Source organism: Mobula birostris, chromosome 3 (assembly GCF_030028105.1).
Source record: "Mobula birostris isolate sMobBir1 chromosome 3, sMobBir1.hap1, whole genome shotgun sequence".
Taxonomy (NCBI): Eukaryota; Metazoa; Chordata; class Chondrichthyes; order Myliobatiformes; family Myliobatidae; genus Mobula; species Mobula birostris.
The window spans coordinates 182,528,402-182,553,582 of record NC_092372.1 but is presented as its reverse complement, the minus strand read 5'-3'; the positions used below and the strand labels follow the sequence as shown (position 1 = coordinate 182,553,582).

General features: G+C 40.2%; 1 protein-coding gene and 1 long non-coding RNA gene across 4 annotated transcripts in view; one reads left to right on the top strand and one right to left on the bottom strand.

The window, feature by feature from the left end:
- The window catches only part of LOC140195469 (uncharacterized), a 61,645-nt gene extending 50,780 nt beyond the window's left edge, over positions 1-10,865 (top strand). Inside the window, exon 3 of the long non-coding RNA XR_011885474.1 lies at positions 10,557-10,865. This is a non-coding gene — a long non-coding RNA (uncharacterized lncRNA). The remainder of the gene's footprint in view (positions 1-10,556) is intronic.
- LOC140195467 (voltage-dependent L-type calcium channel subunit beta-2-like) overlaps positions 1-25,181 on the bottom strand; it is a 331,456-nt gene that overhangs the window by 191,291 nt on the left and 114,984 nt on the right. Inside the window, exon 1 of one of the 3 annotated variants that reach the window (XM_072253797.1) lies at positions 20,638-20,965. The exons of the other annotated variants lie outside the window; for them this stretch is intronic. Coding sequence (XP_072109898.1) covers positions 20,638-20,718 — 81 coding nt within the window. The 5' untranslated portion in view covers positions 20,719-20,965. Of the gene's footprint in view, positions 1-20,637; positions 20,966-25,181 lie in introns of those variants that run through there. 3 annotated transcript variants of the gene reach the window in all.

Here is a 25,181-nt window from a genome sequence, read left to right as displayed (position 1 = left end):
GCACTCACTACTCTCTTTGTAAAATTCTTAAAAACATCTGACATTCTGCCTGTACTTTCACCTTAAAATTATGCTCACTCTATTTTCATCCTGGAACCACCCACTATCCTCACGAACACCCAAATGTATAAAAAGAAAAGTTATTTTTGCACTGAGTTAACTACTGACACAGAAATTTTCTGAAAATAATTAATAAATTCTTCTACATTCAATATATGAGTTTGTTACAGGATTATTTTGAGGCATGTTTTTCTGCAGTACGTTGACAAATATATTCATGTACACATTTTATCGATAATAATTTGAGCAGCTATCCTTGCTTCATTTGTACTGAAGAATTAATGTTAAATATAATTAATATGGGTCTGAACTTGCTGGAATTCAGAAGGTTGAGGGGGGGATCTATTGAATGTTGAAAGGCCGAGACAAAGTAGATGTGGAAAGGGTGTTTCCCATGGTGGGAGAGTCTAGGACAAGAGGGCACAGCCTCAGGATAGAGGGGCGTCCTTTCAAAACAGAGATGCGGAGAAATTTCTTTAGCAAAAGGGTGATGAATTTGAGGAATTTGTTGCCACATGCAGCTGTGGATTCCAGTTCGTTGGGTGTATTTAAGGCAGAGATTGATAGGTTCTTGATTGGACATGGCATCAAGGGTTACGGGGAGAAGGCCGGGAACTGGGGTTGAGGAGGAGAAATAATTTCCTCCAGTCCAAGAACAATCATCTCTATCCTTGAGACAATATGTATCTTTATTGCTACTGCTCCTGTTTCTATGGTATTACTCTCATAGGTAACCTATGATGTGGCACTACATCAAGCAACATTTGAGAACCCATATTCAAACACTCAAACAGGTTAGTTAAGGAGTGTTTGCCTTTATCAAATCCACAGCACAATCTTTCATTTAGCCATACCTGTCCAGCTGGCTATTAACTGTGTACTGGTTTATCAGTTCCAGCAACCCTCCCCCCCGACCCGCTATGACCATGCTTGATCGGATAGACCTGAGGTTACTGCATTTATGTTTATATCCTTCTCTGACACTTGTTTTTCAGTCTTTTGGTACTGCTACTGCATCGAAAGAGTGTTGGAAGGATTATCTCAAGTTCCCCCGCTGTTTCCACCCTCATACTCCTCAGCAACTGGGACGCAGTCCTGCATTTCTTCAAGGTTTAAACAGAAGTACAGCTGCCCTTCTAGAACTTTCATTTCGGAACATGAATTTGTGCCACTCTCATATACACTGCTTGCATAGTATATCTCCTAGTTTCTAGTCAATGAGAGCTTGTTTATTACAAATAATAAATGGGCAATTAGACAATTAATGCTTATCTAATTGTCCATTTATTATTTGTAATTACTATTTGTGTGTGGAATGGGCTGCCGGCAGCGCTAGTGGAGGCAGATACGATAGGGTCTTTTAAGAGACTCCTGATGGCTATGTGGAGCTTAGAAAAATAGAGGGCTATGGGTAAAGCCTAGATAGTTCTAAGGTAGGGACATGTTCGGCACAGCTTTGTGGGCCGAAGGGCCTGTATTCTGCTGTAGGTTTTCTCTGTTCTATGTTTCTATTTGAGTTTCCTCTTATGGCCAATTGTTAGTCTACTCTTGTTGTTACTCTTGCCCCGTACTTCCTTTTACCTTTCCCCTCTGAACTTTCCACATTCAGACTGGTTCATATTTGCATTACTACACTTTGGTATTCAACATTTCAGGGAGAACAGCGGGAGCTAGCTCCAAGGTCAAACTCGAACTGAGGGAGTTGCCAGGTTGTCAGAGGAGTGTATCAGATGACGGAGGGACAGCTTTGAAGAGTGACCAGGATGACTGAGGGACAGTACCAAAGGGCTGCCAGAAGGACAGAATCATGAGAGGAACAGCAGTGAGGGAGGAGCGAGGGTGACTTTTGGTTAACTTCCATTTGGCAATTCCAGCACATGATGGATAATCGAGCTTTAACCACATCACACTTTATCATTAACAGCTGCTGCTGCTGCAGTGGTATGTATCATGATGGCTTCAGGAATCCGGGTTGAGGAGGAGCAAAAGTTAAAATCCACTAAGAATATCAGATGCTCTCCTGACTCCCAGATAACTGCTAGGATGTAAAGTAGGAAATAGGAGGGCAACAGTGCTCGTGCAAGAACAGGGAAGGACAAAAGGCAATAGCTGTAAAAACTGAAGAATTTCATGTTCCATATGTAAAAGAGCAACAACTAAAGACGTTTGGTTGTGATAGAAAAAAAGAACATTCATCAAAAATTAATTTTGATGGAAATACTGTTGCTTGACTTGACTATCTAGGACTAAATTAGATCTAGAAAACAGTTTTCCCTAAGCTGACTACCAAGCAAAATGTAGAACTCAGAGGGCAATCGGCATCTGTGAAGACAACAGGTATAAGTCAATGTTTTGGGTAGGGACCATGCATCAATCTGTTCTCCTTCCAGATTCCAACACCTGCAGTCTTTTCTCTTCACTCAGCAAAATTAACTGCAGTTGTACCGTGGGGAGCATTCTGACAGGCTGCATCACTGTCTGGTATGGAGGGGCTACTGAACAGGACCGAAAGAAGCTGCAGAAGGTTGTAAATCTAGTCAGCTCCATCTTGGGTACTAGCCTACAAAGTACCCAGGACATCTTTAGGGAGCGGTGTCTCAGAAAGGCAGCATCCATTAATAAGCATCTCCAGCAGCCAGGGCAGGCCCTTTTCTGGCTGTTACCATTGGGTAGGAGTTACAGAAGCCTGAAGGCACACACTCAGTGATTCAGGAACAACTTCTTCCCCTCTGCCATTCAATTCCTAAATGGACATTGAATCTTTGGACACTACCTCACTTTTTTTAATATATAGTATTTTTGTTTTTACACATTTAAAAAAATCTATTCAATATATGTAATTGATATGCTTGTTTATTATTATGTTTTATTTTATTTATTATTATTATTATTTCTCTCTTTGCTAGATTATGTATTGCATTGAACCGCTGCTGCTAAGTTAACAAATTTCACGTCACTTGTTGGTGATAATAAACCTGATTCTGACTTGTACTACTGATAAAATAACTGAGCAAATATGTGAACTTCAAGGGGCAATTTTAAGCTGCTGGGAGCACAGAGCACATTTTAGTTGCAGAGATCAATGAGAACAGTAGGTCCCAGAGCAGCATTCTGTGTATCAGCTGATCTCTGCACAGGAAATCCTTACACGCACTCTGCGTCAGAAGCACAAATTCAGTTTACCCTTGTAAGACAAATGTTAATTAATTTAAATAAAATTCTCCTCTCTCTCATTGCCTAATGCTGTATTACTGTTATTCAAGCAATGTAACAAATAATTGGAAACATCTACAGACTTATTAATAAAGTGTTCCTTGAAATTGTTCTAGCCAGGGGTGGTACTGATGGTAGGCCCCCACTACCTATTAAATGCTCCCAATGGGGTTCATCTCAAATAGCCTCTGATAACCAAGTCCAGCCCCTGGTTTTCATGTGTGGCTTAGCTACTAACCCTAGAGAACCTTTTCTCCTGACAGGAGAGGAGGCAAAGGCAGGCTACTGGCGCCTTTAAAGCAGTCGCTTTCGGCAGATGGGTCGTGTCAGCTGTGGTTGGTAACTTATCTAGGAGAAGGAAAGCTTTGATCTCAAACCTTGCAGCTATACCCTGGTATGGAAGTTGTCCTGTCCAAGACCGGAAGAAGCTGCAGAAGATCGTGAACACGGCGAAGCACATCACACAAACCAATCTTCCGTCCTTGGACTCACTTTACACCGCACGCTGTCGGAGCAGTGCTGCCAGGATAATCAAGGACACAACCCACCTAGCCACTTTTTGTCCCTCTTCCCTCCGGGAGAAGGCTCAGGAGCTTGAAGACTCATACGGCTCGATTTGGGAACAGCTTCTTTCCAACTGTGATAAGACTGCTGAACGGATCCTGACCCGGATCTGGGCCATATCCTCCAAATATCCAAACCTGCATCTCGGTTTTTTTGCACTACCTTACTTTCCATTTTTCTATTTATGATTTATAATTTAAATTTTTAATATTTACTATCGATTTGTAATCCAGGGAGCGGGAAGCGCAGAATCAAATATCGCTATGATGATTGTACATTCTAGTATCAATTGTTTGGCGACAATAAAGTTTAAAGTATACCCACTCATGGGGAAGGCCTCAGGTAATCTCCAAGGGAAAATCTAAATCTGGAGTTCCTAAGACAGGCCTACACTGAGTTCAACGCTGACTGGCAATGCCTGCGATGTCGCTAGTGCCAAATTGTTTCAGTCTCCGCCGTTCCTTCAGATTCATCAGCTGCATGGGGTAGGGGTGGGCTGCTACATGGCCAACAGCTTGCTCTCAATTTCGTACTGCCTTGGCTTTTGTATCACATAAATATCTGGGACGCAACATCAATGGCCAAACACAACAGAGGGCCTCAATTAATAAAGAAAACAGTCTTTCTTTCACTTTGAAGTTATACAGTTAAAATGTTGGCTGTAGACCAATCAGGAACAAAAACAGTTCAGTAATACATTATTGACCAAGCCATTATGATTGTTTATTTAGGACTGTAACTGATGTAGTGTTGTTGCTTTATGTAAGATGCTAGTTCAATAAACAGAATTATTTCAATGTCTTTAAATGGTACAGATTATTCTAATTCAGAAGGACATTAATATCTAGCCAGGTAAGTTCAAAACTGAGATAATCTGATTTGTGTTTGCATTCCTGCCTCTTTTTGAATTACTAGCACATGGTATCTCATATTTCTCTAAACTACTTTCCAAATACGCATTTCTGTGGAAGCCCAAAATATATACTAGTTGAGAGAAAACCACAGAGTCCTAAGGGAAAAACAGCAATCAGTAAATCCAACTGTAACAGAGAAGCAAGCACCAGAATCAGGATTTTTCAATGGTGTGGGAAAATATTGGAATGAGGATTGTGAGCAACATCAGTTTAAAAAAAATGAAAGGCAGCAGATGGCAGATGCTGGAATCTGGAATAACAGACATCCTTCCCCAACCCCCCCATACAGGATATACACCAAAAGCTCTTCATTCACTGTGCCCTTGGCATTGTTCAGAACCCCTTCCGTCCATCTCACAATCTCTTTGACTCTCACCATCAGGCAGAAGGTACTGCCGTGTGAGAGCAAAGACCGCTGGGTTGGGTAATTGCTTCTTCCCCCGGCCCTGAGACCAGTGACACCCTGCTACCACCCAATACACATTATATATGACAATGCCAGTAGCATTACACTGTTGAACACTTAACAATATGTCTTATATGCACTTTATGTCAACTTGTACGTCAATAGAGCATTTTAAAATTATCTGTTAATGTTATTGTGTTAATATTAATATATCTTCTGCATGTGATATATGTACTGTGTTTTGAACGTTCATCCCAGAGGAACGTTGTTTCATTTGGCTGTATACATGTGTACACTTCAATGACAATAAACTTAAACAAACAATCTGCTGGAGGAAATGAGTGGGTCAGCTGCATGGAGAAAGGAACTGTCAACATTCTGCATCGAACCCTGTATGTCCTTGATTTCTTGTAAAGATAATGTCATTACTGAATGATGCTCCTGTCTCCTGATGCTCCAAACTCATCTGACTCAAAGAGGAAAGGCTGATCTTGTAGGCCCGAAGAGTCCCAGCACTGAATGGCAGGACCAGGAGTTTATTGTCGAATGCACAAGTAGAGAGAGATATACAAGAGATTATCACAGGTACCGAGGTTCAGACAACACACAGGATATAAGTTACCCATTATTTATACAAGACAATGAGTAAAAAAAAAAGGCTATACAAAATAGGATATGAGTGCAGAAAAACCATAATCAGAGACAGGTTCATGGTAGTGCAAGACATAGACCATAAGACCATAAGGCAAAGGAGCAGAATTAGGACATCTCACCCATCGAGTCTTTTCCACCATTCAATCATGGCTGATCCTGTTTTTTATCTCCTCCTCAGCCCCACTTCCCGGCCTTATCCCCAATACCTTTGATGCCATGTCCAATCAAGAACCTGTCAATCTTTGCGTTAAATACACCCAACGACCTGGCCTCCACAGCTGCACGTGGCAACAAATTCCACAAATTCACCACCCTTTGGCTAAAGAAATTTCTCTGCATCTGTTTTGAAAGGGCGCCCTTCTACCCCGAGGCTGTGCACTCTTGTCCTAGTCTCTCCCACCATGGGAAACATTCTTTCCATATCTACTCTCTCTAGGTCTTTCAACATTGGAAAGGTTTCAATCAGATCCCCCCCCCCCCACCATCCTTTTGAATTCCAGCGAGCACAGACCCAGAACCATCAAACATTCCTCGTATGATAACCCTTTCATTCCTGGAATCATCCTTGTAAAGAGTTGGTCTCTAGTGTTCCACTGCTGAGGTAGGGTTAGGGTTGTGCTGATGGATACAATAACTTGATGATTGTAGGGAAGTAGCTGTACCTGAGCCTGGTGGTGTGGGACAGCAGGCTTCTATGTACAATTTATATCCTGCCTGTCAGTAGCAGTAAATATAGGCTCAACCTGTTCATACATTTGTCATAATCTTGAGAACCTTCTTTGAGCTGTCTCCAAAGCATGCATATCTCCCCATAAATAACATGACTCAAACAACATATTTTGGTGCAATACAACACGGCCCCCTTCATCTATGTCAGTGAAGTCCTGGCAATGATCCCTCTGGCACTCCATTAGTGTAGCTTGCCCAGTAATCCTACCTTGTGTTTCCTGTTTGTTGGCTAATTAATGTCCATGCGAAAATATTGCCTACAATATTATCTTGCTTTCTTACCCAATGCAGTAACGTTTTAAGTGGCACAATATTTATTAGAATCCAAGTACATGTTATCCACTAACTTATTAAACCCATAACCAGGATTTTCCTTTTATGAAAATATGTTTAATTGTATTGTGATTTTTCAAATGTTTTAATGCTCCTGAATAATGAATCCCAGCACCTTCCCAGTTACCGATGTTCAACTTGTTGTTTCGTGCATTCAAACACATTCAAAACTCTTATTGAACATCAAAGTCAGGAGGTCATGATACTGACATATAGCGCTATGGTCAGACTACATCTGGAATACTGTGTTGAGTTTTGGTCTCCTTAATTAAGGAAGACTAAAAATGCATTTGAAGTGCTTCAGAGCAGATTTACTAGACTAGTACATGGAGTGGGTGGACTTTTGGTTAAGGAGATGTTGGATAGGCTAGTCTAGTATCCACTGAGATTTAGAAAGCTAATTGGGAATGGTACAATTGTCTTAAGAATTAATCTTTATCATTTAAAGACATTGGAAGTGTTCTGTTTATTGATCTTGCATAAAACACCAATGTATCATTATATCCTGAGAGATCTTGTTAGGTAGGATTTGGGGAAAATATTTTCCCTTCTGAGAAATATAGGCCTATAAGGAACACTACTTAATAACATGGGCCAATTATTTAAGACAAAGACGAGTTGTGATATTTTCTCTCTTGGAGCATTGAGAGTCTTTGGAACTTTCTTTCTCAAAGTTCAGTGCAAGCTTTGACTATCCTAAGGCAGAGGTAGACAGATTTTTGAAAGGAAAGGGGTTGGAAAATCACCAGGGGCTCACAGGAAAATGGATACAAGCAGAATCAACCACAATCTTATTGAAACATAGGGCAGTCTGAGCAGCCAAGTGGCCTAGTTTTGCTCCTAAATTGTACATTTGCATGTTTGTATTTCATGAAGTTACTTGATTATATTTTAACATCAGTCTTTATCCTTGTGCACAGCCAAATTTGTAACCTGTAGAACATATAAGATTTTAATAAAAAATGGGTTATTTATTTCTTGGTTTACAGTTCAGCGTGATGGGCTGCTTGCTGACATTGCACCTGCTGGACACCAATGATCTAAAGCCTTCCAGCAGCTGCACCCTATCCTGTTAGACTCAGTACCCTCTGCGCCTTGGTGGACAGTTGATGTTGCAGCTTTACTACTGAGTTTACAGGTTCCTCTGCTATTGATCTTTTCCATTACCATGCACAGGATTTTTTTTTAATCTTAATTAGACCCAGTCCTGACTTGAGCTTGCTAAGACAACTGCTAAAATTAAAGAAGAAGATTTTCTTTTAAGGACTAGACGCTTGCTACAGTGGCATACTAGTCACAGACAGAGAAATGCATTACCGAAACAATCATGCTAAAGTTAATGCAAAGAAATTCTTTTTATGAGTTTATGCCATTATCTCAAATAGATCTTTAAGATACAGTTTTGTTGAGATATTTTGAAGAATACTCCTTTTTAAATGCATTCTACTATCTATGAAACTGATCTGCTGACAACAGGTCACTGAAAAGCTAAAACATTGCTTGGTTATGGAGCCGTCCCCCATTACACCTGCTATGATCTCACAACCATTTTATCTTCATTTGCAAGAGCTTGTTTACCCCTACACACTGAAGTTGAAGGCATGGCCTGTTCAAATAATGCAATATCTTCACTCCTTCCAGCTTTTAAAATTAACTACAAGAAATTTCATTTCAATTTTGTTGTTTATATTTCAAATAACCTTTAATTCCTGACCCTTTAATTATGTTGTTTTGTTAAATGCAAGCTGTGAGAGAAGGCAATGCAGCAGCACAATACAGCAGCCTATCTTCATGACAATTACTGTTTTTTTCTAATCAGAGTAATCAGTAGGCTTGTATGAAGTTCTGGCACAAAAATAGATTTATCTTCCTATTCCTATCAGTAGTGTATTGACATGTTTCTCTGCAAAAGTAAGTGTTGGATCTAGATAAGATGTTGCCAATGTTAGTGGTACTTTTACTTTTAGCAATCATGTTCAGGAAGTGCATGTGAGTTCAAATTATTACTTTGTATTTTATCCAGTTGAGATCAGAAATTTAAAGCACTTGAATTTTTTGGCTTTGAAGATGTGTCCAGTTGTTTTCATGAGATCATCAGGCAAAGGTTGGAAGTGAAGTTCTTCTTTCTATTTATTAAAATGAGCCAGCAGAAAGTTTCAGTCTGGCCATTTTCCATGTAGAAACCCTATCCAGGGTTTTGATGAACAAACTGCTTAAGTTCATTGTATTATTACTAATTCACACACATCCATTCAGTGTATAAGGTTACACAATATTTGAGTCCACAATTAGAACTCTGATTATGTCCACTCAGTTAATTAATCCAGTATAACCCAGCTGGTGAGACTAAATTGAGTGGAAAAGCAGAATTTCTATCTAAACAGCTTAAAGGGCTGACAGAATTACTCCTGCTACTAATGCTCTGGTATATTTGATACTTAAATGCCTTCATATTAACCCTTGGCCAGTAGAACTAAACTTGCTATATGGTCTCATCACCATGAACCAGGTACTTCAAAATCAATTGTTGCAAACCTAACACACAAAACAAAGGAAAAACTCAACAAGACAAGCAACATATATGGAGATAAATACAGTCAATATTTCAGGTCAGGAAACTTTCATCTGAAATATTGCAAAGCTAGCTTTGTTTTGAAATAAACAGCGGTGAGAGAGAGCTTAATCTTTCTGACACACAGTATTTTTTTAGTCTTTAAACTTTGGAGGAATCCATTTATTAGGGAAGTTGCTGGCAATCTGGCAAGCATATTTCCACTTTAAAAAGGAATAGCTGGCATTTTGACAGGCACACAGAAGAACTGGTTTGATTAAGCTTAGCTCAGGAAATGAGCATGCACGAATTTGCATGCAATATAGTAACAGGATGTGTTAAAAGGAGTTGCCAGCATAATGTTAGCTATTGTTAACATTATGCGCATCAAAGGATAGACAAAATGAACATAAAACAACCATGGCAACTTTCCCAATGTACCCTGAACTCTAATTAAAGAGACTACAAGCAGAACCTCTTGTGTTTATGCCAACAATAATAGGTGGTCTTATATTTACATCTTCAAAATCATTTATTTTGTCTTGCAACTTTCCTCAAGACTAATGAAACTTTGTGTGCGATGCTAACATTATGCTGCTTGTGGAACAGTACAACATTTGCAAGAGTATTACGGGAATAAAATTAGCACACTTTGCTTTCATCAACAATAAAGTTATGGAAATAGGAAGTATCATCTTTATGGTTTTGAGGGATCCATGTGAAATTCAGAATCACGTCTTATTATCACTGATGTATGTCTTGAAATTTGCTGCTTCGTGGTAATAACATAGTGCAAGACCTAAAAATTACTATAATTTACAAAAATAAATAAATAGCAGAAAAAATAAATAATAATGTCATGTTCATGGGTTCATGGACCATTTAGAAATCTGATAGTGGAGGGAAAGAAGCTATTCCTGAAAGTAGTCAACTTAAAACTGGAGTAGAAGATCGTACCTCACAAAATTCCAAATGTTATGTGAAGCTTCCATTCTCTAAATGGATTCCTACTTTCATATGTTCTGATCCAGACCAAACACAGCATTTGATCCATTTGGCTCTTCATTGCCCATAACTCTGAATGTCTAATTTATTTCTCACTGCTTCTTGATTGTCAGCATTTCTGCTTTAGATCATGAAGATAGCAGCTGAGCCCAAGGCTAAGAGGAAAAATCAGAGACACAAGAGACTGTAGATATTGGAATCTGGAGCAACAACAATCTACTGGAGGAACTCCAGGGCTCAAGCAGCATCAATGGGGGGAGAGCAATTTACCAATGTATAAACTTTGACTGCCTAATGGGAAGAGAATTTGAAGACTGAAACATGAAATCTGTTGTGGTAATTAATGGGTTAGTCCTATACCACTCAATTAGCCACTCCCACATGGGTGGAGTTCACATATTGCACAAGCAGTCCTATCAATAAAGTTCAGTTGGATGTCCTGCACAGCTGGCCTCTGGGTGTCTCTCTGTACTCTCCCTCAATGTCAAGCACAACATAATCCAGCACAAAGTTCATGCTACATTAAGCTGCAGTAGTCTCTGCCCTCCTATTTGCCTCTGAGAAATGTACTACATAGGACAGGAATCATGAAGTACTATAGATGTTCCATTAATATCTCCACAAGATCCTCCAGAACCACCGAGAGGAAATGCAAACAAAATCAACATCCACTGACAGGATGAGCTCAAGATCCTCTCTCAGACCATCTTCAGCATTGAGGCCCATTGGCACCATCAGACAGGATAAATCATTTGCAATCCCATCACCAGTCTCTCAAAGCTCTCAGTCGATATAGAGCACCATCCTGGCACGAGTATATCTGATGCACAGAGAAAATGATTCAAGTATATTCTCAGAAGTGATGATTCCCTGACTGGAGAAATGGACCTCTGAGCTTCATTAGGTCAGACATGTCAAATTCATTTATACGAATGAAGAAGAATGGCTGCAAATATATTAGATCATATACACTTATCTTTTCTAATTGAGCTTGTTGACACGTTTTTAGTTGTGTTCTGATGTGTCTTTCATTCCTTGATTTTACAGCCAATGAACCCAGAGGGTATGTTTTGGCTGGCTATCAAAGTCTTCTCAGCTGGTTTTGTGTCAGCTTTGTTCTGTTTCCCTTCCCACAAATCTGCATAGCCCTGTGCTCTTTTCTCAGCCCTGAGGCACTCGTGACAACAGCTTCAGCAGCGAGGATCTTCTGCCAAGCCAAACCTTATTATTGAAGGCTGGAATGGCTTTGGGAGGAAAGTTGACACCAGGAGACCTTCAAAAGATATGACTTCCATCATGTTAGGAAATTAGAACCATAGAACCATAGAACACTACAGCACAGAAAACAGGCCATTCGGCCCTTCTAGTCTGTGCCAAAACTTTATTCCGTTAGTCCCATTAACCTGCACCAAGTCCATAATCCCCCAGATCTCTCCCATCCAAGTATCTATCCAATTTATTCTTAAAACTTAAGAGTGAGCCCGCATTTACCACATAAGATGGCAGCGCGTTCCACACTCCCACCACTCTCTGAGTGAAGAAGTTCCCCCCAATGTCCCCCCAAACCTTTCTGACTTGAGTTCTTTCAGGAAGGCTATATTATTTGCTGTAAGAGAAGAAGACTTCCATATATACCCTGCAGTTCACAAATATCATCACTGATCCCCAAAACGTCGACTTACTAAGTCCTTTTGAGGTCATATACAAGTAGGTTTGTGTCACTAATACTAATCCACTGTAGATAACAGTGGTATGGTAGCGTAGCTGTTGGCACATCGCTTTATATTACCAGTGACCCAGGTTCAATTCCTGCTGCTGCCTGTTAGGAGTTTGTACGTTCTCCCCACAACCACTGAGGTTTCCTTCAGATGCTCCTGTTTCCTCCCACAGTCCAATGACATACCAGTTGGTAGGTTAATTGGATGCTGGAAATTGCCCCATGATTAGGCTAGGGCTAAATTGGGGGTTGCTGGACAGCAAGGCTAGAAGGGACAACTCCATGCTGTACTCAATAAATAAATAATATGCCCATTTTTTTCCATGTATAAAGTAGGTTGTTTAAAAGATATTGGCCAGTTCTTTGGCATGTTTCCATTTGTTTAATTTTGAAGGCATATATTGATAGTACATTCTTAATATTAACAACAGGACAGCTAAAATGATTGTAGACATAAGCTAATTACCCAAGTTCACTCCTGTTTCAAACGTATGGAGAATATTTGTTCATCTGTTGTGTCATAGAGTAATAAAGCAGGGAAAAAGGCCTTTCTGCCCAACTTGTCCATGCTGACTGTAGTGCCCACCAAGCTGGCTCCATATGCCTCTAATTGGCCCAAATCCCTCTAAAGCACTCCTGTTAATGTTCTCATTTGCATTATTGGCTTGTGTTTGAAGCTAATATCTTTGACAGGATCAATATACAGTTTAAACAGAAATATTTAGAAACATCCAAATGCATACAAGAATATAAAAATGATGGTGCTGTTAACTTCTTTGTTAGGGAGATTTGAAATGGTTTGTAAGCAAGTAATTATACAGGGTCAAGTTTCCAGGCCACCAAAGAAATGTAGTTTGCAGTAGAGAACATGGTGGTGCTTTGATCATTACTGTAACACTGTTGGCATGGATGGAAGAATTGATCTGGGCCAGTTTTCTTTGCCTCCCACTCAACTGAGTCTTAAACTCCTATATAGTCAACTTCTGGCTACTTTAGATAGGTGAGGAAAGTGAGTGAGTTCAACTGCATGCCCTTTTTCATTTACTGAGTTAGGTGTCTCAACAACAGTCAGCTATTTTTTCCCAAATGATGCAAAATCATTCTCCAGCAGTTAAAAATTAATTTATTCCATGTGTTAATTCATTGAATTACTCAATTATAGCAGCAAAGATAAACAAGTGCTGGCCATTTCTTAATTTTCTACAGCATCCACAAAGGGTAGGCATGAACGAGATGCAAAGTGATCCAAACACGGTGATGTGAGCTGTCACAGTGCAACAAAAGGTCCAAATCTTTTGAATTTTTTATTCTCTGAGCCAATAGAGATCAGACACCTGAGGAAATCCACACAAGATTTTCTGTTTTCCACTCTCTGTTGCAATATCCTGGCCGCATTGTTAGCTCAAAACACTGGAAGAATAGGTGTGGAAGACTTGATTTGAGATAAAGCCTCCGAACAAAAAACTATTGCTGACAGCTTCTAAAAAGGTTTCATGGAGTCACTCCACTCAGAATGCACCAAGAATGGATCACAGATAAAGCAGATTAAAAACTCACAAATGTGAAACAGCTACTTTTATTCATGTGAGAATATTCTGCACCTGCTCCTTCAAATGCATTGAGATACTGAGAACAGGTCCATTCACGACTAGCACTACATATGTAGCAGAAGTTCAGTGATGAACTCACAGTGCGACAATTATTCACCAGTTGGAGTCCTACAGTATGGAAACAGGCCATTTGCCCATCTGAGTACTAATCAACAATCAATCACCCATATAACTAATCCCACACAAATCAGTCCTGCTGAAGGGTGTCACCCTGAAACATCGACAGTGTTTTTTTCCATAGATGCTGCCTGGCCTGCTGAGTTTCTGCAGCATTCTGTGCGTGTTGAAACACAAATCCAGTTTTACATAAGAACATAAGAAATAGAAGCAGGAGTAGGCCATCTGGCCCATCGAGCATGCTCTTCCATTCAATAAGATCATGGCTGATCTGGCCATGGACTCATCTCCACCTACCTGCCTTTTCCCCATAACCCTTAATTCCACTACTATACAAAAAGCTATGTCTTAACTATAGATCTTGTCTTAAATATATTTACTGAGGTAGCCTCCACTGCTTCGTTGGGCAGAAAATTCCACAGATTCACCACTCTCTGGGAGAAGCAGTTCCTCCTCATCTCCATCCTAAATCTACACCCCTGAATCTTCAGGCTATTTTCCCTAGTCTCATCTACCAGTGGAAACAACTTTCCTGCCTCAGTCCCAGGCGACTCAATCTCTTCTCATAGTCTAACCCCATCATCTCTGGAACCAACCTGGTTAGCTTCCACTGCACCTCCTCCAAAGCATTCTTCAAGTAAGGAGACCAGAACTGTATGCAGTACTCCAAGCGTGGCCTCACCAGTACCCTGTACAGTTGCAGCGTAACCTCCCTGCTCTTAAATTCGGTCCCTCTAGCAACAAAGGCCAATGTTCCATTTGCCTTCTTGATAGCCTGCTGCACCTGCAAACCAACCTTTTGTGATTCATGCACAAACACTCTCAAGTCCCTCTCTGTACAGCAGCATGCTGCAATTTTTTACCATTTAAATAATAATCTGCTCTTTCATTTTCCCTTCCAAAGTGGATGACCTCACATTTACCAACATTGTACTCCATCCGCCTGAACATTGCCCACTCACTTAACCTATCTGCATCTCTCTGCAGACTCTCCGTATCTTCTGCACAATTTGCTTTTCCACTCAATTCAGTATCATCAGCAAACTTGGATACACTACGCTCAGCCCCATCTTCCAGATTGTTAATGTATATCATGAACAGTTGAGGGCCCAGCATTGATCCCTGTGGCTCACTGCTCACCACTGATTGCCAACCAAAGTAACACCTATGTATTCCAACTCTCTGCTTTCTATTAGTCAATCAATCCTCTATCCATGCTAATACATTGCTCCCAACTCTATGCATCCTTATCTTATGGATAAGTATTTTATATGGCACCTTATCAAATGCCTTCTGGAAATCCAAGTAAACAACATCCATCTGTGTTCCTCTGTCCACTGCACTCCTTATGTCCACTAAGAATTCCAGTAAGTTTGTCAAGCAGGACCTGCCTTTGCTGAATCCACGCTGCGTCTGACTGATGGATCCATTTCTTTCCAGGTGCCTTCCTATTTCTTCTTTAACGATAGCTTCAAGCATTTTCCCAACTACAGATGTTAAACTAACTGGCCTATCGTTACCTGGCTTTTGCCTACATCCTTTTTTGAACAGTGGTGTGACATTCACCATCTTCCAATCCGCCGGAACCTGCCCAGAGTCCAGAGAATTTTAGTAAATCATCTCCATAGCCTCTACTATAATTTCTGCCATTTTGTTCAGTACCCTGGGATGCATTCCATCAGGACCAGGGGACTTATCTATCTTCAGGCCCACAAGCTTGCTCAACTCTAGTGATAACTATTTTATTGTGGTCCTTACCTCCCACGGCATCCATAACATCTCCCTTTGGCATGTTAGATGTGTCCTCCACCGTGAAGACCGACACAAAATAGTCATTCAGAGTCACAGCCATTTCCTCATTACCCAGTATCAATTCCCCCTTCTCATCCTCCAAGGGACCAAAGTTCACTTTAGCGACCCTTTTTGGTTTATATAATTATACAAACTTCTAATATCCGTTTTTATATTTTGTGCTAGTTTATTTTCATAATCTAGCTTCCCTTTCTTTATTGCTCGTTTAGTGGTACTCTGTTGCTTTTTAAAATTTTCCCAATCTTCCAGTTTCCCACTATTCTTGGTAACTTTGTATGCAAGAGCTTTTAGTCTGATGCCTTCTTTTATTCCCTTAGTTATCCCAGGCTGGCTCTTTCCACTCTTACTATCTTTGCTTTTAACTGGAATATACTTTTGTTGAGTACCACGAAAAATCTCTTTGAAAGTCTTCCACTGTTCCTCAACCGTCCCGCCATATAGCCTGTGTTCCCAGTCTACACTAGCCAAATCCTCTCTCATCCCATTGTAGTCTCTATTGTTTAGGCATAATTTACTCATTTTAGATTGAACTATTTCACCCTCCATTTGTATGAGAAACTCAAGTCATACTGTGATCATGCTTTCCAAGAGGATCCCTAACTACAAGATCACTAATTTTACCTGTCTCATTGCACAGGACCAGATTTAAGATGGCATGTTCCCTTGTAGGTTCTGTGACATGTTATTCAAGGAAGCTATCATGAATGCATTCTATGAAGTCCTCCTCAAAACTGCCTCAACCAACTTGATTCACCCAATCTATGTGCAAGTTGAAGTCCCTGTTCTTACATGCCTCAGATATTTCTCTGTTTGTTGCCTGTGCCACTGTAATGTTATTATTCAGTGACTGATAGACAACTCCTGGCAGTGATTTTTCCCTATACTATTCCTAACCTCTACTCAGATGGGTTCAACATTCTGCTCCTTAGATCTTAAATCGTCTCTCACTATCGCCCTCATCTCAAACTTCATTAAGAGCGCTACTCACCTCCCTTACCTTCCTGCTTATCCTTCTTTATTACCTGTTATCCTTGATATTTAATTCCCAATCCTCTCCACCTTGCAACCACGTTTCTCTAATGGCCACTAAATCATACCACTTTTTATTGATTTGTGCCACAAATTCACTGACCTTTTTTGAATACTACGGGCATTCAGATAAAGTGCCCTTACACTCATTGTGCTTTTAAAATCGTGTAATCTTTTTCTCTTTTGCACTTGACTTTTCTTAACTCCACTCTCACTTTTCTCTTTTTTATCTTTTGCTTTCTTTATCCACACTTTCCCCTTTTACTTGATCCATACCTCTCCAATCTGTTGAACCCACCGCCCTATTATTTAGTTTAAAGCCCTATCCACAGCCCTAGTTATGCAATTCGCTAGGATCCAGGTCCCATTACAGTTCAGGTGGAGCCCGTTCTGTTGGTGCAGCTCCTTCCTTCCCCAGTACTGGCGCCAATTTCCCATGAGTTCAAACCCACTTCTCCCACACCAGTCCTTGAACCACACATTTTAATTTCTAATCTACTTGACCCTAGGCCAACTTGCATGTGGCTCAGGTGGTAATGCAAAGATTACTACCTTTTTGGTTCTGCTTCTTAATGTAGTCCCTTGCTGCTCAAGTTCCCTCAGCAGAACCTCTTTCCTCATTCTACCTATGTCATTGGTACCCACACAACCAAGACAACTGGATCTTTCTCCTCCCACTGCAAATTCATCTGCAGGTCAAATAAGATGTCCTGAATCCGGGCACCAGGCAGGCAACACAGCCTTTGGGATGCTCTGTCCTTGCATCAGAGAACTCTGTCTATTCCACTGACTCTACTACTCCAATTACCACGACATTTCTCTTCTTTCCCCCCTCTTGAATGGCCCCATGAACTACGGTGCCACAGTTAGGTTGCTCATCCTTCCTACAGCCCCCACTCTCATCCACACAGGGAGCAAAAACCTGTTGGGCAAGCGCAAGCACTGAGGCTCCTCCAGCACTGTCACTTGGATCCCACCACCCACCTCACTCGCAGTCACATTCTCTTGTCCTTGTCCACAGACCGAATCTTCACAAAGAGGAATAAAACATTCATCAGCCTATCATGTCTGCCCTCAAAATGGTTATAAGTTAAACTAAATCACTTTCTCTGCACATGATCCATATCCTTCCATTCCCTGCATATCCATATACCTACAGTATCTTACAGTCTTTTAAATGCCACGATCATACCTGATTGCACCACAACCACTGGTAGCCTAATACTCGCTGTGACCCGCACATCTCCTTTAAACTTCCCCACCCACTCACCTCACCTCAAAAACAGGCTTTAAACATTTTTTTGATTGACATACAGTGTGGAATAGGCCCTTCTGGCCGTTCAAGTCATGCTGCCCAGCAATCCCCCCAGTTTAATCCTAGCCTATTCATGGGACAATTTACAATGACAAATTAATCAACCAACTGGTATACCTTTGGACTGTGGGAGGAAACTGGAGTTCCCAGACAAATGCTACGTGGTCTCACAGACAGAGTACAAACTCCATACAGGCAGAAGCGGGAACTGAACCTGGGCCACTGGTACCGTACAGCCATGTGCCACCATGCCATATCTATCTATATATAAAAAGTGTGTGTGTGTGTGTGTGTGTGTGTGTGTGTGTGTGTATGTATAAATATATATATGTATGCTTAAGTATGCATCATATCAGCCTGCTGGTGGTCTAGTTGTATACTTATTATACTTCGAGGTGAATGGTCCTGGGTTCAAATCCTGTCGGCTCCCTGCACACTTTTAATTCATGCTGGTGTGAGCTAGCAACTTGGCCTCGTAAAAAACAGACATAAATGCTAAAGGAACAGCAAAGTCGCTGCCCGATGCACCACAAGGCATGGAGAGGAACATATGTGTATGTATGCATATATGTTATATTCCATATCCATTAACCAAAATTGTTCATCTTAAATCCAATTGAAATTTCCGTAGAAGTTTCAGAACACTCTGCATTACAAGTCATTAAACATCAACATGATTTTCAACATTACTCTTTAAGGATTATCTCTGAGATGCACCCATACTGTCTGCACTTTCTGTATCTCCTTTGCCATATGCAACATCATTTGCCAATGGGCAAGCAGATGGTCTTTCACTTGTGTTACTTTGAGGCCATGCAGGGTGATTCAATCCCATGTCCCCAGCATCCTTGGAAAGCATCTGCCATCTTCATTGGCTTCTCTAAGGCAGGCAGCTCAGATAGGAAATTGCCGATGGGTGGGAGATAAAAATGCCCACCAGTTCATGCCACCGATTCTTGCAATTATATTGTCCCTTTAGGCATTAATGTTGCTCCTGGTGTAAATTTAGCTACAAAATTGCTCATCTGTTATTTCTAGTGACATTTGAGCTGTTGTACATTATTTAAGACGTTCTTTGCACTTCTTAATTTGCACTATGAGTAGGTAGAGGTTTTTAATTACCATTCTCACTGGTGATGTGTCATTGAAGCAGATGAGTCAAAACAAAATTTCACAACACTTCATAATTTTTCTTTTAGAATGTTTCAAGGGGAAGGTAATTTTACAGGAATGTATTGAAACTGTTTTCAACACATTAATTTGCAAGGATAGCTCCAGAATTGTAATTTTTGATGAATGCAGAAAACATTGCCACACTTAAATATTACATACAATCATCTAATTTCATTTTCAAGTTCAGCAAGAATTTTTAATCTTGCCTGACTAACTTTCATATTGAATTCAAAGTGCCTTTATCCTCCATTTCCAAATAGATGATATTTGACCACCAAGCTTGAAAATTCACTGTAAACACAGTGCCTATCCCCACTAACAGAACTGATAATATTTGAAAAGCAAAGTAGGTCATCCTGTTTAATTAAAGTCATGTAATAAGTTAACATGGTGCCCATCACCATAACATCTGGATCACAGAATTATTGCATACAACTCATAATAGGAGGCTCACAAAGAATGACCAAATCAACTTGGATTTAGGTTGTGGAGCACTTTATATTAAAAGAATTAATCTCTAACTAGAACTGGCATCTGTTCTTCCTGCTTTATACCCTATTGCAGGAACTGTTTTCATTTCGAGTTGGTTGAGATGGCACATATATAAATATAAAAAAAAACAAAAGATTCATAGAAAGCCATTGAGGTTTCATTTACTGAATGAAAAAGCATTAAGGTATATACGATGATAATGAAAGGATTGAGTGTGTATATGCAGCTTGCTTAATCTAAACTCCTTTCGGATTTACAATCTATCCATCTGTTTTCTTGTATTTTTTGGTTCAGCAGGTGTAGTCTCAAAGTGTTCAACTTTCTCATTTTCAGAAACAATCCCTGTGAGACTGAGTAATCCATGTACGCTGCTTTTCATCATTCCCTCCATTACAAACACAATCTACCTCAAATCTCTTTTACAAATAAAATTAATCCATTTTCCCTAATGTCCTTTTAGCCTAATGAGCAGAAAGGTGTAACAGATATTATCACACTCCATGACCCTTTAATTAATCTGAAATAAAATCTGCAGAATCTCTAATCAGTTTCTAGGTTATCATTAGATATATATCCTTCAGAGATTTCATTACTTTTAGAAAAAAAATCGAAGTCCATGCAATAATAAAACTGTAATGAATGAGATCAGTTACGCCTTCACTACGGTTATGTTTACTCTGTGACTAAGATGATAGAACATCTTAATTTATCACACATCAGGAAAACATATCTTGTCAAAAGTTTGTCTGATAGTTTTGAAAACTACTAAAGCAGCAAATTTTGCCAAATACTAAACTGCATTTATAAAGTAAAAGATTTGAGTTAACTTATTAATTTACAATTAAAAGTCTGAAAGTAAACACCAGCTGAATATGACAATATTGCATTCTTAAACTATAAAATATCCATATTCCAGCCACAAATTTGAACATAAAGTACTTACCCAAGAGACATTTTTGGCCTTGGGTGCTTTAAGCATGGCAACATGTAGAGTTGTGATAACCAACAACAGCCCCACCCGCATGGAGAGCTTGGTGGAGACGTCCACTTGCCCTAGTTACCCAAATCTATATAGTTCTCTGGCCTGGTTAACAGAGGCACAGCGGTAGTTAAATGAAATACCAACACATTGAGCCATGTCCACTCTTGCTGTTGTTAACAAGATGCAGTGGCTGTCCCGAAAATATCATTTAAAATATCTATCCACAGACTGTTTACAATGATAAGTCCTTTATCTCCACCACAGAAAGGCTGATTCTTCTATTCCACTGTAATTGTCATAAGTACAGAGTAGGGATGAGACACATCACATATTTTTGACTTGCCGGGGTGGAGTTGGAGCTAAGATGGACACTGTAGTGCCCAATCACACACCAAGCTTTAATGAAGACTTTGAGCTTGTGGCTTACGCAAGCATTAAGATATAAATAAATACTGAAAAGGACTACCACTGGGAAGACCTTGAAGAGCTGCTGCTAGGTTCTTCTGTTTTCAGTACTGAATCCCACAACAATGCTAAACTTCAGCCTTATTCACAATGATGTAAGCAACCCGTTCTACATTCATTTAATAATGCATGGGCAAAGGCAGTTAGATCCAGCTAATTTTTTTTTTACCTGTATTACTCCCTGGTAGCTGCAGAGTCACGTGGTACACCTGATGTGAACAGGGCCCCACAGATCGAGTCAGATAACCAGAGAGCAACAATTTTCAGGAGAAACAAAACATTCAGAATCACCTGTATTCTAATTTTCCCTTCTTTCTCTCTCTCTCTCTCTCTCTCTCCCTCCCTCCCTCACTTACTCTCTATCCTTCTATTGCTCTGTTTTACCTCACGTCTATCTAGATTAGTTAAGTAGATCCAGGCTGAATTTTACAACTCTCAGTACTGATTAGAGTGGGTTGATTGAAGGCGGATTAAAGGTGTGTGTGGGGGGGGGGAACCTCTGTCTTCTCATTTAACAAGCAGGTCAGTACTATTTACAAAGTTTGTAGTTCCCCTCAGCAGAGCCCCTGGATTAATCCATTTTGAATCAGCACTTATCACTGGCTTACAATTTATTTCCAAGGAAAGCACTAATTTAAGAAAAATATTACAGATAAGTTAAAAGCAAATTAGGGTACTTATACTGAAAGCAACAATTTAATACATTAAAAATTGTCTAAATATCTAATAGTTAATATTCCTTGAATTAATTATTGATTAATGTTTTATCTGCACAAATTACAATATTATTACTTCCTGTGAGAATATACAGAATGTTATTTAACAGGAATATTGTTTTTAAATAATGGAGTCTCAATATGGAATAGAAAGTTAAATTAAATTGATTGCTTTGGGATGCTAGGTTATATAAAAGCATGACATGTCACCTTGCTCCAGACTGATCGGTGCACCATTTCCCAGCCTCAGAAGATGCTCACAGTCTGTAGAGAAATGCCAGGAACACAGCTTCACAACCAGAGGGTGTTTGTTTCCATGGCAATGCTCACCAGATTCCAGCGATGAAGAATGATTCAAAAGCACCAATGATAGAGGGAGGGGTAATGAATTTACATTTCCCAGTCATTAAACATGAGCATATAAATATTGGAGCCCTGCTCCACACTGGAAATGTGGGACTTCCAGTCACTTGTTTTAGCCTCAGAATCGGTCTCAGCATAAGTTCCAGGAATGGGGTCATTTATAAAGAGGGGTGGAAGCCTGCACTTTAAATGCTACTTCATGGTCCTTCAAATCACAGGATAGTCACATATTTGTTACCTACTGGACAAATAAGGATAATGCAAGTGAACACCGAATAATTCTTAAACTAAAAGAATTTTTTTACTGCTTTAGCCTGCATATTACTAATGTATATTTTCATTCATCTGCAGAAAAGTTCAGAGTTCCATTTTGGCCATCATTTCTCAGCTCTGTGGTCTAATCTGATGCATCTTCAATTAATGGGTCATGTTCTTGTTTCTTTCTTCAGATCTCTGTAAGCTTTCTTCATCTATTGTTTGCCATTTTGCTTAATCCCCTTCTTTCTTCCCCCTGCCACCTGAGTCCATTCCTAGGAATGTTCAGAGACTCAAAACTGAAACCCCTTCAGAGCCTCTGCTTCTGACTCTTACAAACAAGGCACGTGCCGGGCAGGGAAGCTGAGGCAGCATGGCCATAGGAAGCACAGTACAGGCCCTTCCCAGGTCATCATCTCCTGACGTGCTCGCCCCATAAGAATGTACAGGTGTCTGGAGGACCAGCTGGAGGAAAGACAGTAAAATTGTTGGTTCCTACAGGGGTTCAGGCATCTTCTGCTGTGTGGGAACAAGGCACTTTCACATCCTGGGCAGAGCTGGTAGGATTGGGCAGAACCCTTCATGTAACATCTTTCTCGCCCATCACAGCTGTCCCACACACGCCACTTTTGTTCATTTCTGACTCATGAAAAACTTGGGGTATGGACAGTCTTTAGGAATGTAAGCTTGTCAAACCCTGGGCACTGCAGTGAACTGTTGAATCCAATGAGTACACATCCATTTGTATGCATTTGTGTGACTGGCCACTGTTTAACATACCCCTCCAAACATGGGTAAATTTAAATTCTTTCCCACATTCCTACACTTAGCACAGTTGATTGAGCTTCCTTGATGACATCTCCATCTGTTGATCAACATAACATTTCTGTGATTTAGCTGTACTAAAAGCCGTATAAGAATGGAAGTTGTTATTGTTCTAAAACTTCCTCAGTTTATTCAACTATCCTTCATTCCAGACCCCAACTCAACTCAACCTTTGGCAATTATATTCTAATGTTTGGACTTTGTATCAGGTGAAGGGTCAGTCGGCTGATATCATCTCTGGAGGAAAGTGTCATTAATCTGCAGAATCTAACTCATTGGTACAGTAGGATAGTGCTTAGCCTAAACTTTTACAGAACCAGTGACCCTAGTTCAATTCTGCCAATGTCTGCAAGGAGTTTCTACATTCTCCTCATGACCGTCTGGGCTTCCTCTGGGTACTCTGATTTCATCCCACATGACAAAGATGTATCGGTGAGTAGGTTAATTGGACACATGGTTATAATTGGGTGGTATGGGCTCATTGGGCTGGAAGGGCCTGTTACTGAGAAGAAAAGTCAAACAAACAAATATATAATGAATAGATAGACAAATAAACTGACATCACGTTAGAATGAAGAAAGATGTCAAAAGCACCTGCCCACCAAGAGAAGGTATTCAAGACCCTGTCCTAATCCCTTCCATTTTCCACCTACCTGAACTATATACCGGAATCCCAAAAAAAAAATCCATTAACATTGCACAACTAGTGAATGGTTAGTGACCAAGCATTCCCGTCAGAGAGGAGGTTATGCAGCATCCACATCAGGAGCACCAGACTCAAAGATAATTCCTTTCCCCAAGCATTAAGGCAAGTAGGAGAATCGTTGTCTATATGGACTTCAGTAAGGCCTTTGACAAGGTCCCACACGGAAGGTTGATTAGGAAGATTCAATCATTAGGTATTAATATTGAAGTAGTAAAATGGATTCAGCAGTGGCTGGATGGGAGACACCAGAGAGTGGTGGTGAATAACTGTCAGATTGGAGATCGGTGACTAGTGGTGTGCCTCAGGGATCTGTACTGGGTCCAATGTTATTTGTCATATACATTAATGATCTGGATGATGGGGTGGTAAAATGGATGAGTAAGTATGCAGATATTACTAACATAGGTGGAGCTGTGGATAATGAAGTAGGTTTTCAAAGCTTGCAGAGAGATTTAGGCCAGTTAGAAGAGTGGGCTGAAAGGTGGCAGATGGAGTTTAATGCTGATAAATGTGAGGTGTTACATTTTGGTAGGACTGATCAAAATAAGACATACATGGTAAATGGTAGGGCATTGAAGAATACAGTAGAACAGAGGGATCTAGGAATAACAGTGCATAGTTCCCTGAAGGTGGAATCTCATATTGATAGGGTGTTGAAGAAAGCTTTTGGTATGCTGGCCTTTATAAATCAGAGCATTGAGTATAGGAGTTGGGATGTAATGTTGAAATTGTACAAGGCATCGGTGAGGCCAAATTTGGAGTATTGTGGACAGTTTTGGTCACCAAATTATAGGAAAGATGTCAACAAAATAGAGAGAGTGCAGAGAAGATTTACTAGAATGTTACCTGGGTTTCATCACCTAAGTTACAGAGAAAGGTTGAACAAGTTGGGTCTTTATTCTTTGGAATGTAGAAGGTTGAGGGGGGACTTGATAGAGGTATTTAAGATTATGAGGGGGATAGATAGAGTTAATGGGGATAGGCTTTTTCCATTGAGAGTGGGGGAGATTCAAACAAGAGGACATGAGTTGAGAGTTAGAGGGCAAAAGTTTAGGGGTAACATGAGGGGGAACTTCTTTACTCAGAGAGTGGTAGCTGTGTGGAAGGAGCTTCCAGCAGAAGTGGTTGAGGCAGATTCGATGTTGTTGTTTAAAGTTAAATTGGACAACTATATG